Raw genomic sequence first — 13975 nt, forward strand, 5'->3', positions numbered from 1 at the left:
TTTTTTTTGCATTTTAAAGCAGTCACTGGCTGTGGAGATTTGGGGAAAAGTTTTATTGTGCAATATTGCTTTAAGAATACAACCCTGATGTTGCTGGACTACACCTCCCAGCATGCCTCAACCTTTATTCTATGTTATATTATTCTGGGATTTGTAGGCCAGCAATAGTGAAGTTTGGTTGAGCAGTGCAGTGCAGCAGGGTTTACTTTCCCCTTAATTATTAAATGTATCATGTTGTGAACTTCCCCTTTAAACTGGATGGCAAGACCGACCTGGGCATTTCTACAGCTGTTTCCGAACTACAACTCCAAGAGTTTCTATCAGGGGTTCTGGGAGTTGTAGTTCAGTAACTCCCGGAGGCCCTTTGAGCATATGTGGTATATAAGTGGTGTGTACGGCAGACTGAGAGAAACAAGAGCAGGGCACATGGTTTGTCTCCTGTAGGAAATCGTGTGGTTTCTCCCTGTGGAACACGCCATGTGGGTGCTGGAGCAGGGGTGGGAGGGTGTGTTTACAATTCGGTTATAAAGGAGGGGGGGAGAATTTCCTGGAGGGGGTGTGAGATACACAAGTTTTTCTGGCACACCAGGGGGCAGCAGAGAGCTCCAAGAGACATGAGCTGCGTGACAGTTGCACATCCGGAGACAGGAACTCTCAGAGAAGTGACAGGCACAACAGTGAGAGGGAGACAGAGACAGACACAGGAGAGTCAGAGACTGCACAGCAAGCTGAGGAGTGGACCCCCTGAGAGAAAGGAGACAAAGAAGAAATGAAAGAGAGCTGAGGATATTACAGCCCAGAGAGAGACAGACACCTGGGCCTCAGACATGGCTAACAGGACAGGCCGAGCAGAGACCAGGAGCCGGGCAAGAGATGACATCAAGAGAGTCATGGCAGTCATAGAGCACGTGAGACGGTGGTATGGCAGCACCCAGTTCTATGTGAGGTGTAGGGTGGGTGGGACTACTAATCTCTAGGCAACCACAGGTCCTGTTTGTTAGTGATACAGCTGTGCCCTGGGTCACGTGCATGTGGGGTCGGTCAGTGAGGAGAGGAGTTAGTGTGCAAATAGGAGATGAATGCACTTCCGTATACAGCCGTGCGCTGAGTGCAGGAGAGCAGTGGAGTAATTGTGGAGACACAGGGAGTGGAGATGGGGCAGGTGCCCATCATATTGTAGCTACGTGCGTTAGATTGGATGGAGCAATTTGGTTGGAGGGCTAATATCACAGGTGCAAAGAGTGGTCTTGATTAGGGTGGAGCCGTCTGAAGGTGGAGGAGCATCACTGTGTAGATATGAGGGTCTTGTAGGTGGAGCCAGTGACAGGTAAGCTTGATAATGTAAGTGCTTAGAATGACAGGTGCCTGTCCCACAGGGAGAAGCGTTGGGTGACAGTGGGAGACACCTCACTCCGGATATTTAAGTGGGTGCCTATTGTGGATCCCAGAGACGAGGTGAGTCATTACGTTTGCATTGCTTTGAGTATTGGGTGAGGGAATCACTTCCACCTTCACATTGGGTTCAACTTATCACCTGTGCCACTCTACTATGCCATGCCAGGCAGCTACTGCACATCTTACTTTCATTTCCAACCTGCACAACATCTCACTCCCTATCAGCCTTCAAACCAAGACTTACTGATTTGAATCTGCAGAGCATCTTCCTGTCCACTTCCAACCTGCCAAACATCTCATTTCCCTTTTTCAACCTTCAGGTGTCCATCATATAAACCATCTGCTATAAACCTTCAGGTGTCCATCATATAAACCACCTGTTATAAACCTTCTGTATATCTCTACACCCCCAGAACTTATCAGTCCCTTCTATACACCTACAGAACATCTCAGTTCCTTCTATTTACATCCAAAACTTATCAGTCCCTTCTTACATAGTTACATAGTTACATAGTTAAATTGGGTTGAAAAAAGACAAAGTCCATCAAGTCCAACCCCTCCAAATGAAAACCCAGCCCCATACACACACCCCTCCCTACTTTCACATAAATGATATATACCCATATCTATACTAACTATAGAGTTTAGTATCACAATAGCCTTTGTATTATGTCTGTCCAAGAAATCCTCCAAGTCCCTCTTATAGTCATTAACTGAATCATCACCCGGCAGTGCATTCCCCAACCTCACTGTCCTCACTGTGATGAACCCCCTACTCTGTTCCTTTAAATGAAACTTCTTTTCTTCTAGTCTGAAGGGGAGGCCTCTGGTACGTGATTCTCTTTATGGGTAAAAAGGTCCCCTGCTATTTGTCTATAATGTCCTCTAATGTACTTGTAAAGTCTAATCATGTCCCCTCGCAAGCGCCTTTTTTCCAGAGAAAACAACCCCAACCTTGACAGTCTCCCCTCATAATTTAACTCTTCCCTCCCTCTAACCAGTTTAGTTGCACTTAGTCTCTGCACTCTCTCCAGCTCATTTATATCCCTCTTAAGGACTGGAGTCCAAAACTGCCCCCATACTCCAGATGAGGCCTCACCAGGGACCTATAAAGAGGCAGAATTATGTTTCATCCCTTGAGTTAATTCCCTTTTTTATACAAGACAGAACTTTATTTGCTTTAGTAGCCACAGAATGACATTGCCCAGAATATATATATACCTCCAGAACCTCCTGGTTCCTTCTCTAAACCTCCAGAACCTCCCAGTTCTTTCTATTTACATCCAGAACATCCCAGTCCCTCCTATACACCTCCAGAACAGCCCAGTTCCTTCTATTTACACCCAGAACATCTCAGTCCCTTCTACATCCAGAACATCTTGGTCCATGCTCTAAACCTCCAGTCCCCACTATTAACCTGTGGAACATCTCAGTTTCCACTATTAACCTGCAGAACACCTCATTCCCCAATCCCCACTATAAACCTGCATTACTTGCAATAAACTTAGAGAACCCCGTATTCCCTGCTATAAACACACACCGCACCTTTGTCGCTACTATAACCCTTCAGCTGATTTCTCTGCCTCACCCAATTTATGATGCAGGAGAAGTCAGGGGCGCAGACTCCCACAGAGCAACAGAAGGCAAGAGAGAAGCGCAGAGCACAGCAGCGCAGGAAGAGCCATGCTCTGCTAATGATGGAGATCAATGGTGAGACAACTGGTGGGACTGGGCAGTTCAAATAGACTGGAAATATCAAGTAACTGAACCCCCTCAGCAAAATGGCTAAATGTCATCTGAGCCAGAGGCTTCATCCACAATTTATACTTATTTCTAATGTTATGTGTGTTTTATGCCTCCACCATGTGGGCTCCAATATCATCTCCTCCGCCATGTTGAATAACTAGTTGCTAATTAGTGATCATGGATTACTGCAGTCTTACATTTCTGTTAGTAATTCAGGAAAACATGTGACATCATCAATCAGCAGTTATAAGCAATGACATCACTAAGGACAATTTATAAGGATGTCGTTTATTATTATTATTATATACAAGTATATAAATGTGCATTATATTTGCCCCATACAGATGACAGCAATAACAGTTCCCTGTCTGATGCCTCTGGAGCGAGGGGCGAGGGGAGCGACAGCCCAAGTCAGACCCCAGAACTCAGCCGGAATGTCAGCCCCTGCCCCTCAACCAGACCAAAGACTGAAGATTTCCAGCCCCCAGAATTGGGCCATGAAGGGGGTAAGAAGTGTAGACAGTGTACAGGGGATTTCTGTGTGGGACGGAGGGCAGAATTGGGACTGACTGGTGGATTTGTATGTTCAGATGGAGCCCTCCTGCCCCCCATCAGAGCAGATGAACCCCCAATGTTAACTAAAGAGGAGCCAGTGGCTGAAACACCTGGAGCCCAGGTAAGTGAGATGCCGGGAAGATCCTGAAATTCAACACAGGGACAATGTGCCTCCCAAGGTCACCAAAATCAGCAAGTGCATTTTAGGGCAATTTCTGGGAATTCCACAAATTAAAAAAAAATTATAGAACAGGATCTACAGGAAAAACTGATACTGGAGATATTCCCTGAGCTGTATTTGTTACCCCTGTCTGATATAAAGTACGGAAGTTGCTCTAGGAGTTATGTTATTTGGGGTCTTCCAGTTGGTATATAGTACAGGAGACATTGTCTGAGCAGTATGTGTTATCCCCCAGTTGGTATATAGTACAGGAGATATTGTCTGAGCAGTATGTGTTATCCCCCAGTTGGTATATAGTACAGGAGATATTGTCTGAGCAGTATGTGTTATCCCCCGACTGGTATATAGTACAGGAGACATTGTCTGAGCAGTATGTGTTATCCCCCCGACTGGTATATAGTACAGGAGATATTGTCTGAGCAGTATGTGTTATCCCCCAGTTGGTATATAGTACAGGAGATATTGTCTGAGCAGTATGTGTTATCCCCCAGTTGGTATAGAGTACAGGAGATATTGTCTGAGCAGTATGTGTTATCCCCCGACTGGTATATAGTACAGGAGATATTGTCTGAGCAGTATGTGTTATCCCCCAGTTGGTATATAGTACAGGAGATATTGTCTGAGCAGTATGTGTTATTCCCCGGTTGGTATATAGTACAGGAGATATTGTCTGAGCAGTATGTGTTATCCCCCAGTTGGTATATAGTACAGGAGATATTGTCTGAGCAGTATGTGTTATCCCCCCAGTTGGTATATAGTACAGGAGATATTGTCTGAGCAGTATGTGTTATCCCCCGACTGGTATATAGTACAGGAGATATTGTCTGAGCAATATGTGTTATCCCTTGACTGGTATATAGTACAGGAGATATTGTCTGAGCAATATGTGTTATCCCCCGACTGGTATATAGTACAGGAGATATTGTCTGAGCAGTATGTGTTATCCCCCAGTTGGTATATAGTACAGGAGATATCGTCTGAGCAGTATGTGTTATCCCCCAGTTGGTATATAGTACAGGAGATATTGTCTGAGCAGTATGTGTTATCCCCCAGTTGGTATATAGTACAGGAGATTCATCCTGTATTATCAGTAGAGGGGCTGGAGGGGGTATACTAAGCATTTAATCCCCCAGCCAGAATACAGTGCAGGAAAAGACAATGGTTATTGGGCAGATTGTTGTAGTTTGGCTGTGGTACCTACTTCCTTTTCTAAATAAGGGCCAAAGCCTTTCATTATAACGTATGTTAACACTGAATATTGTTGTTACCCAGACTGGCTCATCCATGGGCAGGACTGCAGCCCTCACACTTCTGTAGGAATAAGGGAAAGACCTGAGTCCTTGCTGTGATACTTATTTATCTGTAAAATGTTTTTATATCAAACTGGCTGCACTTACATTCATGGAGCTGCCATGTTGTTACATAATAGTGGGATCATGTACTTTATGTCTGTGGACAGTAGAGGGAGCCATTTTTATTCTCCATTCTCAGACTGTTATTATTATTATTATTAACATGTATTTATATAGCGCCAACATATTGCGTAGCACTGTAAAGTAAATGTGATTATACAACTACATCACATGAATTACATACATAGAACATATGGAGTTACATACATCACAATCAATACCGGTACAAAAGGTGAGGAAGGCCCTATGCAAAAGAGCTTACACTCTAAAGGGAAGGGAGTAATACACAAGGTGTGGGAGTGGGCAAGATCGAATTAAGTGGGTGAGAAATGTGGTACTGTATGTGGTGTTGTGTTTGGTAGTTAAGCAGAGTGAGGGGAGGCTTCTCGAAAGAAGTGCGTTTTAAGAGATTTAGGAGCGTAGTAAGCGGTTGGGTGAGTATATAGAGATGAGTTCAGAGATGTAGGGTGGGGCAGAGTTATGAAGTGCTTTGAATGTCAGGGTCATTAATTTGAATTTGATTCTGAAAGGTAGTGGAAGCCAGTGCAGGGATTGACAGAATGGCGAGGCAGAGGAGGAGCGGTTGCTGAGGTGTATGAGCCTCGCAGCAGTGTTCATTATGGACTGGAGAGGTGACAGTCTCTGGAGGGGAAGGCCAATTAAAAGAGAGTTACAGTAGTCTAGACGTGATATGATGAGAGAGTGAATAAGAATTTTGGCAGCATCTTGGGTGATAAATGATGGTATTTTGGATATGTTCCTTAGGTGGAAGTGACATGATTTAATAAGTGACTGGATATGAGGAGTGAATGACAGGGCAGAATCTAGGATAACCCTAAGGCACCGGGCCTGGGGAGAGGGGGTGATAGTGGAATTGTTAACTATGATGGATACTTCCGGGATGTTACTGATGTTAGTTGGAGGAAAGAGAACCATTTCAGTTTTAGAGAGGTTTAATTTAAGGTAGCGTTGCGACATCCAGGAAGAGATAGCGGACAGGCAGGAGGAGACGCGAGTTAGGAGTTCTGGGTTGAGATCAGAAGATGAGAGATAGATCTGAGTATCGTCAGTATAGAGGTGGTAGTGGAAACCATACGAGTTGATTCGATTACTGAGGGAGGAAGTACAGAGGGAGAATAGTAATGGTCCCAGGACAGATCCTTGAGGAACCCCAACAGAAAGAGGTAGGGGAGAAGATGATACTCCATTGTAGGAGACACTGAAGGAACATTGGTGATGTAAGAAGAGAACCAGGACTGGAGCTGATACTGATGCTGCAATGGGATAGTTACTTTTGGGCAGCAGAGGCAGGTGCCTGGGGGCAGTTGGGGTCCACTTGGAGCAGTAGAGAGGCGAGCAGAGGGGTTGGTTTGTGGTGTGAGGACTGGGTGGGGATTAGAGGGGAGAGTGGAGGGGACATTCAGGCAGGGGGCTGGGCCTGGGTGCTAATAACACTTGGTCAGGTTCATAATGGGCCATCGGGGTAGGGTTCATTGTTATGTGACAGTTAGTGACCCACTTGGAGCCACGCAGGGATTAAATGGAGGAGCCATAAATCTAAAATCTCCCATCTTCCCAGGTGCCCAGCGGTGCCGCCATCTGCCCACGTCTGTCTGAGGAGGAGAGTTTGGATGCGCCGGCGCTAAAGAGATTCTGTACAGACCAAGTCATGATGGGAAGATAATCCTCACATCTGCCTTTCTGTAATAAGTATAATCAGTATTATATATTATATTATTCTATGTCGCGCTGACAGGATCTGCTGAAATATATACTGACACCAATACATTTAATTCTTCTGCTACCAGTCTTCTTATTCTCTGAATATATTGAATATTGTCCTTATATACAGACTTATTTTGTATGTTTTATAAAGGGAATCCGTTCTCTTGCACTTCCCAATCCAACCAGGAGATGTCGCTGCAGAGCAACTTGTGTATGGCAGTGCCATCTTCTGGATGAAAGTGGAATTACAGAAGAAAGACTTTCTTTTAACTGTATTATTTGCATTTTTGCTGCATTTTCATAATGTAGAGTTTTTTTAATATCAATTCTCATAATATGTAAAATACCCAATAGACCTATAGAGACAGCTGCCCCAGTGCTGAGCACATTGCAGATGATAATGATTTCCAAACAGCCATGACTCCTGCATTTAAACTGATTATTAATGGTCTCTGTGCCGACTACATTTATTCCTATTTCCCTACATATATGGAGACAAGATCAATAGGAGCTGCAGCTCTGCACAGGATTGGCTCATGAAGCTGTCATGTGATTGGTCTGTGCAGCTGCAGTGCAACCCACATTGTCCAATCACTGCGACTTGGAGACAAAACCAGACCCAATAGTCCAGAGCAGCTCTGGGCAGCGCAAGGTTAAACTGGGAGCAAATAAAACACACCAGGTTCATTTCTGTCTTTATTTTTTTATTTGTTACAGAAATAGATTTTTTTTTCTTACAAAACAGTCAATATGAAACAATGGGTGCAACAGGAGCGGGTCCCTCCCGTGAGGAACAGGGGCATCAGATGCAGGAAACTCGCCTGAAGAGCTAACAATCAGATGCACTGGAGAGGGGGGTGAGAATGGAAAGTTCTATGGAAATAAAGACGTTTTGTTGGTTATTGGGGGAATGGGCCAGTGTGTTGCTGGTAGAGTGCAAGCTCCTAAGTCTTTCCCCAGGATAGGACACAATCCCAGGCCTCTATCTTTCCTCCAATGACTGAATCTTCCTCACTGACTCAGTTTGGAGGTCTGAGCAACTCAGTCTATAGAAAACTACAGAAACTCAATGATCAAGGAATGGTCCATTTCATCCCTAAACCCCCTCCCTACACTGTCATCCAGCACCCCCCTCATCCAAATAGTCTCTCCCACATTCTGCCTCCACAGCTCAGCTCTTTTGCACTTAGCCCTATCCCCCTGCCCCAACCTCCTGTCTATTGTCCTGCTTCTGCCCCACTCCTTATCCTTAATGTTCTCTGACTCTTACTTGAACTACAACTCCCATCATGCTCTGCCAGCCATAGCCATTTCCAAAAGTCTGTAAGCCAGCAAGGGGGACTTTATTAAGGGGTTGCACCATGTTAGGTGGGCATGTCCCTGCAGGGTCGCCATTAGAAATCACAGGGCCCTGTACAACAACATTTTTGGGGCCCCCTGGGCCCCGCCCGCACTCATACCCAAGCCCCACCCCATATCCCGCCCACTCCACATCACAGTTAAAAGACCACACAGACATCAGCGCTAAAAAAGTTACCCCCCACACACAAGTTATAAAAAGCTATTGATGGTCAGGGCCCCCTTATAAGTTAAAAAAAATTGGGGCCCTAAACAAAAAATTTTAAAAAAAATTTAAATTAAAAAAAAATTTAAAATAATAATAAATAATAAATTAAAATAATACATTGGTGGCCAGGGGATTAAAAAAAACCCACAAATTGGTGTTCAGTAGAATTGAACTCGTGGCTTCAGGACTTCAACTTCGCCTTCTTTCGAGACTTCGGGTCTTTTCGCCGCTTTGGGGCTTTTCGGCTGTTCGGCTTTTCGGCACCTCCGAATTCGGCAACCTGCGAAATGGCCGCACGTCTCAGGCGCTCGTAAGGGGGGCCCGGCTCTTCCTACAATGCAGCGCTGCACCTGTACATGTCGCTCTTTCAGCAGCTCTCTGTGGCTATTGCTCTCTCTGTAACAGTAAAGAAGAGACACATGGGGGGTTGATTGTGTTTGTGAGTAATAAGGGAAATAGTACAAGGAGCCCCCCCTTTTATTCAAGTTTCTTAGTACATATGCCAATTTGGGAAGTTTTTTATTTTTCATCCACTGGATTATATTTTGTTTTATTATCTTTTGTTGTATCATTTATTTTTATTTTATTATTTTTCATATATTCACATAATTACTGCTCTGTTTTTATAACTGAATAGAAACTTGTTGTTTATTTTAACATTTTTATCTCATATTCAAGTTTTTTTTTGACCTACCACTCTTGTGTTTTACTCTTCCGTCTCTCTGACACTTTCATTTTCCCGTTTTGCTTCTCTATTTTGTATAAATACGAGTCTGTTGGCACTGAGCCGCCTCAGAAAGGCAAGTAATATGGTGGCACGGCGCTGCTTTATTCACCGGCCTCAAGCTGGTGTTGTATACGGAGCCACCGGCCAGGGGGAAAGAGCTGTTGCAAATGAAGCCTGACCTTTAATTCATGGAACAGAACATTGTCATTATATGTGACACAGAGCGGCACAGGCACAAGACTAAATGTATAGACACCCGAGGGCCATTCCACTAAATCTATTGCCCCTAGAGTTTTCTGCAGGTCGAGACTCAGACAGATAAAAGTACAGGAAGGCTGATGTTTTTTCTAGAAAAGGGGGCAACACTGGCTGTAGTTAGGGGAGGGCTAAGAATTGGTAGGGATTGGCAATGGGAGGTTTTTATAAGTAATTAGTACAGGGGGCACTGCATTCAATTTTGGGCAGCCCCGTCAGCATCCTTACAGTGGAAGAGACCAAGTAGGGAGGGGAGTCTGTGGGTGCAACCTGGAGTGCATTGTAGACAGTGGAATAATTCGCTGTTATAAATAGAGATTGTATTTAGAGTTGTCGCCTTTGGGCAGGGGACATGCGGGTGATGTCGCCGGCAGGGTGGGAGACAAATCTGTTCTATGGGATTTTACAGAGCCCCACAGCAAATTCAGTTAACTCAAAGACTCCAAAACATTGGTAAGTTGACCAGTTTATTAAATTGGCTCATGAATTAAGATTTTTCTGCCCCCTTAACAGTCCTATGCCCAGGTCCGGACTGAGAATAAAAACAGGCCCTGGCCAGCGCCGGATTTCATTGCCGGCCGCCCCTAGGCCGCGCGGTCCTAGCGCCCACCTACACTTCCCCTTCCCAGCGCACCGGCGAAAAAACGCCGGCGCAGCTGGTGTAATTGAATGGGGGCGCACACGTCCCCATAATGCGGCTGCCCCTACTTTTTGCCGCCCTAGGCCCGGGCCTATGCAGCCTTGCCGCAAATCCGGGCCTGGCCCTGGCATTTCAGGTACAAAGAGGCCCAATCAGCTCACACAGAGGCCCAAACCAACCCACTAAATACTGTCTACAGATTGCCAGTCCGGGCCTGTCTATGCCGCTACTGGTAGATCCAGCTCTAGATAAAGAAACAGCTCATTAGCTACTGTATAATCATATGGGTTTTGTGTGGTTATATTAGTACCCACTTTGGTGGAGCGAATTTATTATTAGTGGAACGTTCAAGTTTAATATACGAGTACACAAGGCCGCCATTAGAAATCTTGCCCCTCCCAACAATTTTGGGGTGGTACCAAGATTTTTGGCCACGCCCCTTGTGTGTGCTAGACAAACGGTCAACTAGCGGGTAGGTAAGTTTTTGGAAGGGCAAACGGTTAAAGTTAATGGATGTCACAGCTACTGTGGAACAAACTCAGCATTCAAATTTGACCGGGACCCTGACAACAATCCCCCCTGTGGCCGATTGGGGCTCTGATAGACTGCTGCAGATCTTTCTCCAGGATTTCCCTGTTTGTTACTGTATTCACTCAAACCTTCCATGTACACAAGCTGAATTTTACTCTCAATGGACCATCGAAGCTTCTCCCAGATGCCTACAAAGTCTCCATGTTCCTCCCGGCAAACTGTAGATGATATCTTCATGTAAGTTTTATTTATCAGTGTCCCTCTCCCAAAAAGCACCTTTGTATGAACAGTCTCTTCAGTCTCCACCACTGAGGTGTTTATCTCCTTCTACATTATAGTCAGAGGTCTCTTTAGTAAATCAACGTAGTGAGATTTCATTGACTGCGGTTTATTAAAGCAGCTCTGGCATTTATTTGTTAGTACCCCTTTAAGAATGTATTTTGCTGATAATAAGATGTCTATATAGGTAGATAACATTTTTACCAAAATCTCAGAAATATTATAAAATAGTAACCAAATTATTGTGATTCACCCTGAACAGAAAAAAACCTAATGAGTATAAAAAGTCTTATAGAGATAAGAAGGGGAAAATATTTTTTGTCTCTTCCAATCTGGCGTCTAGCAGTAATAAGCTCAAAATCCATGAATAATGATCAAATCCATTGAAGGAAATACTCCAGTGGATCGGGGTTCAGCCTGTTTGTTGAAGGAAAACAAAGGGTAAATGAGTTACTGGGGGGCAATAAACAGCAGTGGACGGGCAGGAGCCGGCGTGTAGATTTGGGGAATGGTGCAAATGCCACACACTGTGAAATAATAACACAACTTTAACATTTGATCTAAACATTGTGTTCAAGTCATGATCTGTATTCAAGCCACGGGGAGCTGAGTTTTCAGGGTTCAAGCAGTTTAATGATAGGAGGTTGCCAGTTAGTGATGCACAAATGTCTTCTTGTTCTTCTGAGTTCATGGGGGTCCATGTTGGGGTCTTGGCGCATTGGCAGCAGGAAGCGGATAAAGGACAGAATGGGATTCTCTTAAAATCACAACTCCTATAGCAGAAAGAAAGAAAGACAAATCTTGGGTACCACTTAAAAGCTTTTTTTAAATAGTTATCTTATAGGCCTGGACCTTCAGCCCTAGAAAAGCTCAAATAAAGGGCTTTTATAGACCTGAAGGTCCAGGTATATTTTGGGAGCTTGTCAAGTTTCTATGCATCCGAGGAAATGATTTGCCAAAGCCAACCACCTTGACTGGCAAGTCCTCCCTCCCCCAATACCTCCAACACCCATAGTCCTGCACTACCCTGGCCATTGCCCCTACCAACACCAAGAAAACCAAGTGAGTGGCAGGTGAGTCCATCAGGACTGGGACCCAAAGAGATGTTCCTGCACCCATTTAATTCTCATATTTACACCTTCCAAGAAGCACATTTCTATTGTTCTCTTGTCCTGGTAGGACCACTAAGGTTTGGCCAACTAGAGGCCCACTAGGATCTAATTCTTAAATTGTTCTATACAAATAGAAAATGTAGGAGACCCCTCAATGTGTAAAGTGAATAAAGCACCATAGAAACAGAGTAAGTAACAGTAGTAATTCCTCCCCTTTATGTAGTTCCATTTACATTAAGAGAGAATGGCAAATTGGTCTACTAGAGGTTCTGGGAGGCCAGCGTTGATGAGGGTGAGACTTAGTAAAGTGATAGTGGTGGGCACAGCCAGCAGGAGTATCAGTGAGTGGATGAGGCTACTGTGACATGTGATCATATTATTTACATGTAACCCCCCCCCCCATTATCAAAGCCATGCAGCATTAGTGCTTATCTGTTATGGGAGCGCACAGTATATGATATCAGATATGACCATCTGTGTTTTATGTCTCTCATCCCCATGTTTACTCTTTGCTCCGCGTAAACATGAGTCATTGGCCTCGACAGAATTCTGAACAATATAAAATATAATAACAATAAAATGTGGCCTCACAGGGGGCAAGTTCTTTGGAGAACTCTGTTTCTAGGTTTAACGCTTTCCCCCAACTGAAGAAAACTGATAGCTTTCCTAATGCAAAGGGCAACTAAGACTCATTGTCCTAAAATTCATGTGATGCGATAAAGGGAAATTATAGAGTAATCCCCTGTTACAGTGTAACTATAGTTGTTCTCCTATAATAGGCTGATAAACAGGGATGGGCGAATTTTTTCGCCTTGTTTCGCCGAAAAAATTACGCCCATAGACTTGTATGGCTTTGTGTGGCAAAATAAAAAGACGCACGTCAAAAAAATTTCGCCGCACGACAAAAATTTTTTGACGCCCATAGACTTTAATGGGCGTCTGCGACATTTCGCCGGCGGCAAATTTTTGCTGAAGCGAAACGGGTAAAATTCGCCCATCCCTACTGATAAATGACCCACGCCATGAACCACCTACTGTGATCTCTGGATTAATGTAACCCTCACTAGACAGTCACTCACCTTTATTTTCTCAAGGTTGTTGGCAGCAGCCCCAGCGCCAATTGCACCCAACACTCCAAGAGTCACTTTCACCCCATAGGACTGTTTGTAATAGTCGATGATAAGGTCGGCAACTTGCCCCGCATTTGCTCCCTGCAGAGACCCCATAGGGATCCTTTGATACCCAGCAGAGACATCCCAGCCACTCAGTCTTTCCTTAAATTCCTTAAACTTCCCCCCACCCAACATCTCCAGGCTCTTCACCATAGTTTCCTTCAATACGGGTCTCGGCAGGTTGTTGACAACATCGTCTGCAGTTCTGTTTGACAACATTTTGGTTTTATGGATCCCCATTGTGCCTGAAGCCCTTGGGACTGTGCTCCTCTCAGTGTTAATCCACAATTGTACTTGTATTAGATGCTCCGCTCAACTGCCATGTCCCATACAGAGGCCCCCACCTACAAGCCAAGACTTTATCTCTCTCCCCAGTCCCTCCCATATCAGTCTGGGCTGTTTTCCAAGGACATTGAAATTCACTTTAAGTTTGAACTTGATCCCACCTCCTGGGTTCTTCGGATCAATCATTGAATGAGGAAAAGTTTTTTAAATATGACACGGATACATAAAGACAAATGTAGAATCCAAAAGCCTCCATAGCCTTCCTGTGCTTGACTTCTCTGCTCCCATGTGACTGCTGGTTGGGTCTATCAGAGGAACACTGTTCCCATGGTGACAGGGTGATGTTCTCTCGACAGGGTAAATATGTCACAATTAGATCAATGTTTGGGTACA

The 13975-nt window shown here is 44.5% G+C and overlaps 2 protein-coding genes across 2 annotated transcripts; one reads left to right on the forward strand and one right to left on the reverse strand.

Moving 5' to 3' along the window:
• Window positions 1–689: 689 nt before the first annotated feature.
• bcl7c.L (BCL7C, BAF complex component L homeolog) lies at window positions 690–7093 on the forward strand. The gene is made up of 6 exons (NM_001096881.1): window positions 690–919; window positions 1377–1455; window positions 3000–3105; window positions 3486–3647; window positions 3732–3817; window positions 6869–7093. Exons 1-6 carry the CDS (start codon window positions 828–830, stop codon window positions 6971–6973), a joined length of 630 nt encoding a protein of 209 aa, NP_001090350.1. The 5' UTR covers window positions 690–827; the 3' UTR covers window positions 6974–7093.
• Window positions 7094–11101: 4008 nt separating this feature from the next.
• Window positions 11102–13629, reverse strand: XB994846.L (provisional ortholog of PYD and CARD domain containing L homeolog). Its single transcript, XM_018240265.2, has 2 exons — window positions 13205–13629; window positions 11102–11786 (listed from the first exon to the last, which is right to left on the reverse strand). Exons 1-2 carry the CDS (start codon window positions 13535–13537, stop codon window positions 11778–11780), a joined length of 342 nt encoding a protein of 113 aa, XP_018095754.1. The 5' UTR covers window positions 13538–13629; the 3' UTR covers window positions 11102–11777.
• Between the last annotated feature and the right edge of the window lie 346 nt (window positions 13630–13975).

The sequence above is a fragment of the Xenopus laevis genome, chromosome 9_10L (assembly GCF_017654675.1).
Source record: "Xenopus laevis strain J_2021 chromosome 9_10L, Xenopus_laevis_v10.1, whole genome shotgun sequence".
Classification (NCBI taxonomy): domain Eukaryota; kingdom Metazoa; phylum Chordata; class Amphibia; order Anura; family Pipidae; genus Xenopus; species Xenopus laevis.

Coding starts and splice junctions, on each gene's coding strand:
- XB994846.L (XM_018240265.2), bottom strand. CDS start 13,537: ATGGGGATCCATAAAACCAAAATGTTGTCAAACAGAACTGCAGACGAT.
- bcl7c.L (NM_001096881.1), top strand. CDS start 828: ATGGCTAACAGGACAGGCCGAGCAGAGACCAGGAGCCGGGCAAGAGAT. Junction 920..1,376: donor ATAGAGCACGTGAGACGGTG/GTATGGCAGCAC, acceptor CCTGTCCCACAG/GGAGAAGCGTTGGGTGACAG. Junction 1,456..2,999: donor TTGTGGATCCCAGAGACGAG/GTGAGTCATTAC, acceptor TTTATGATGCAG/GAGAAGTCAGGGGCGCAGAC.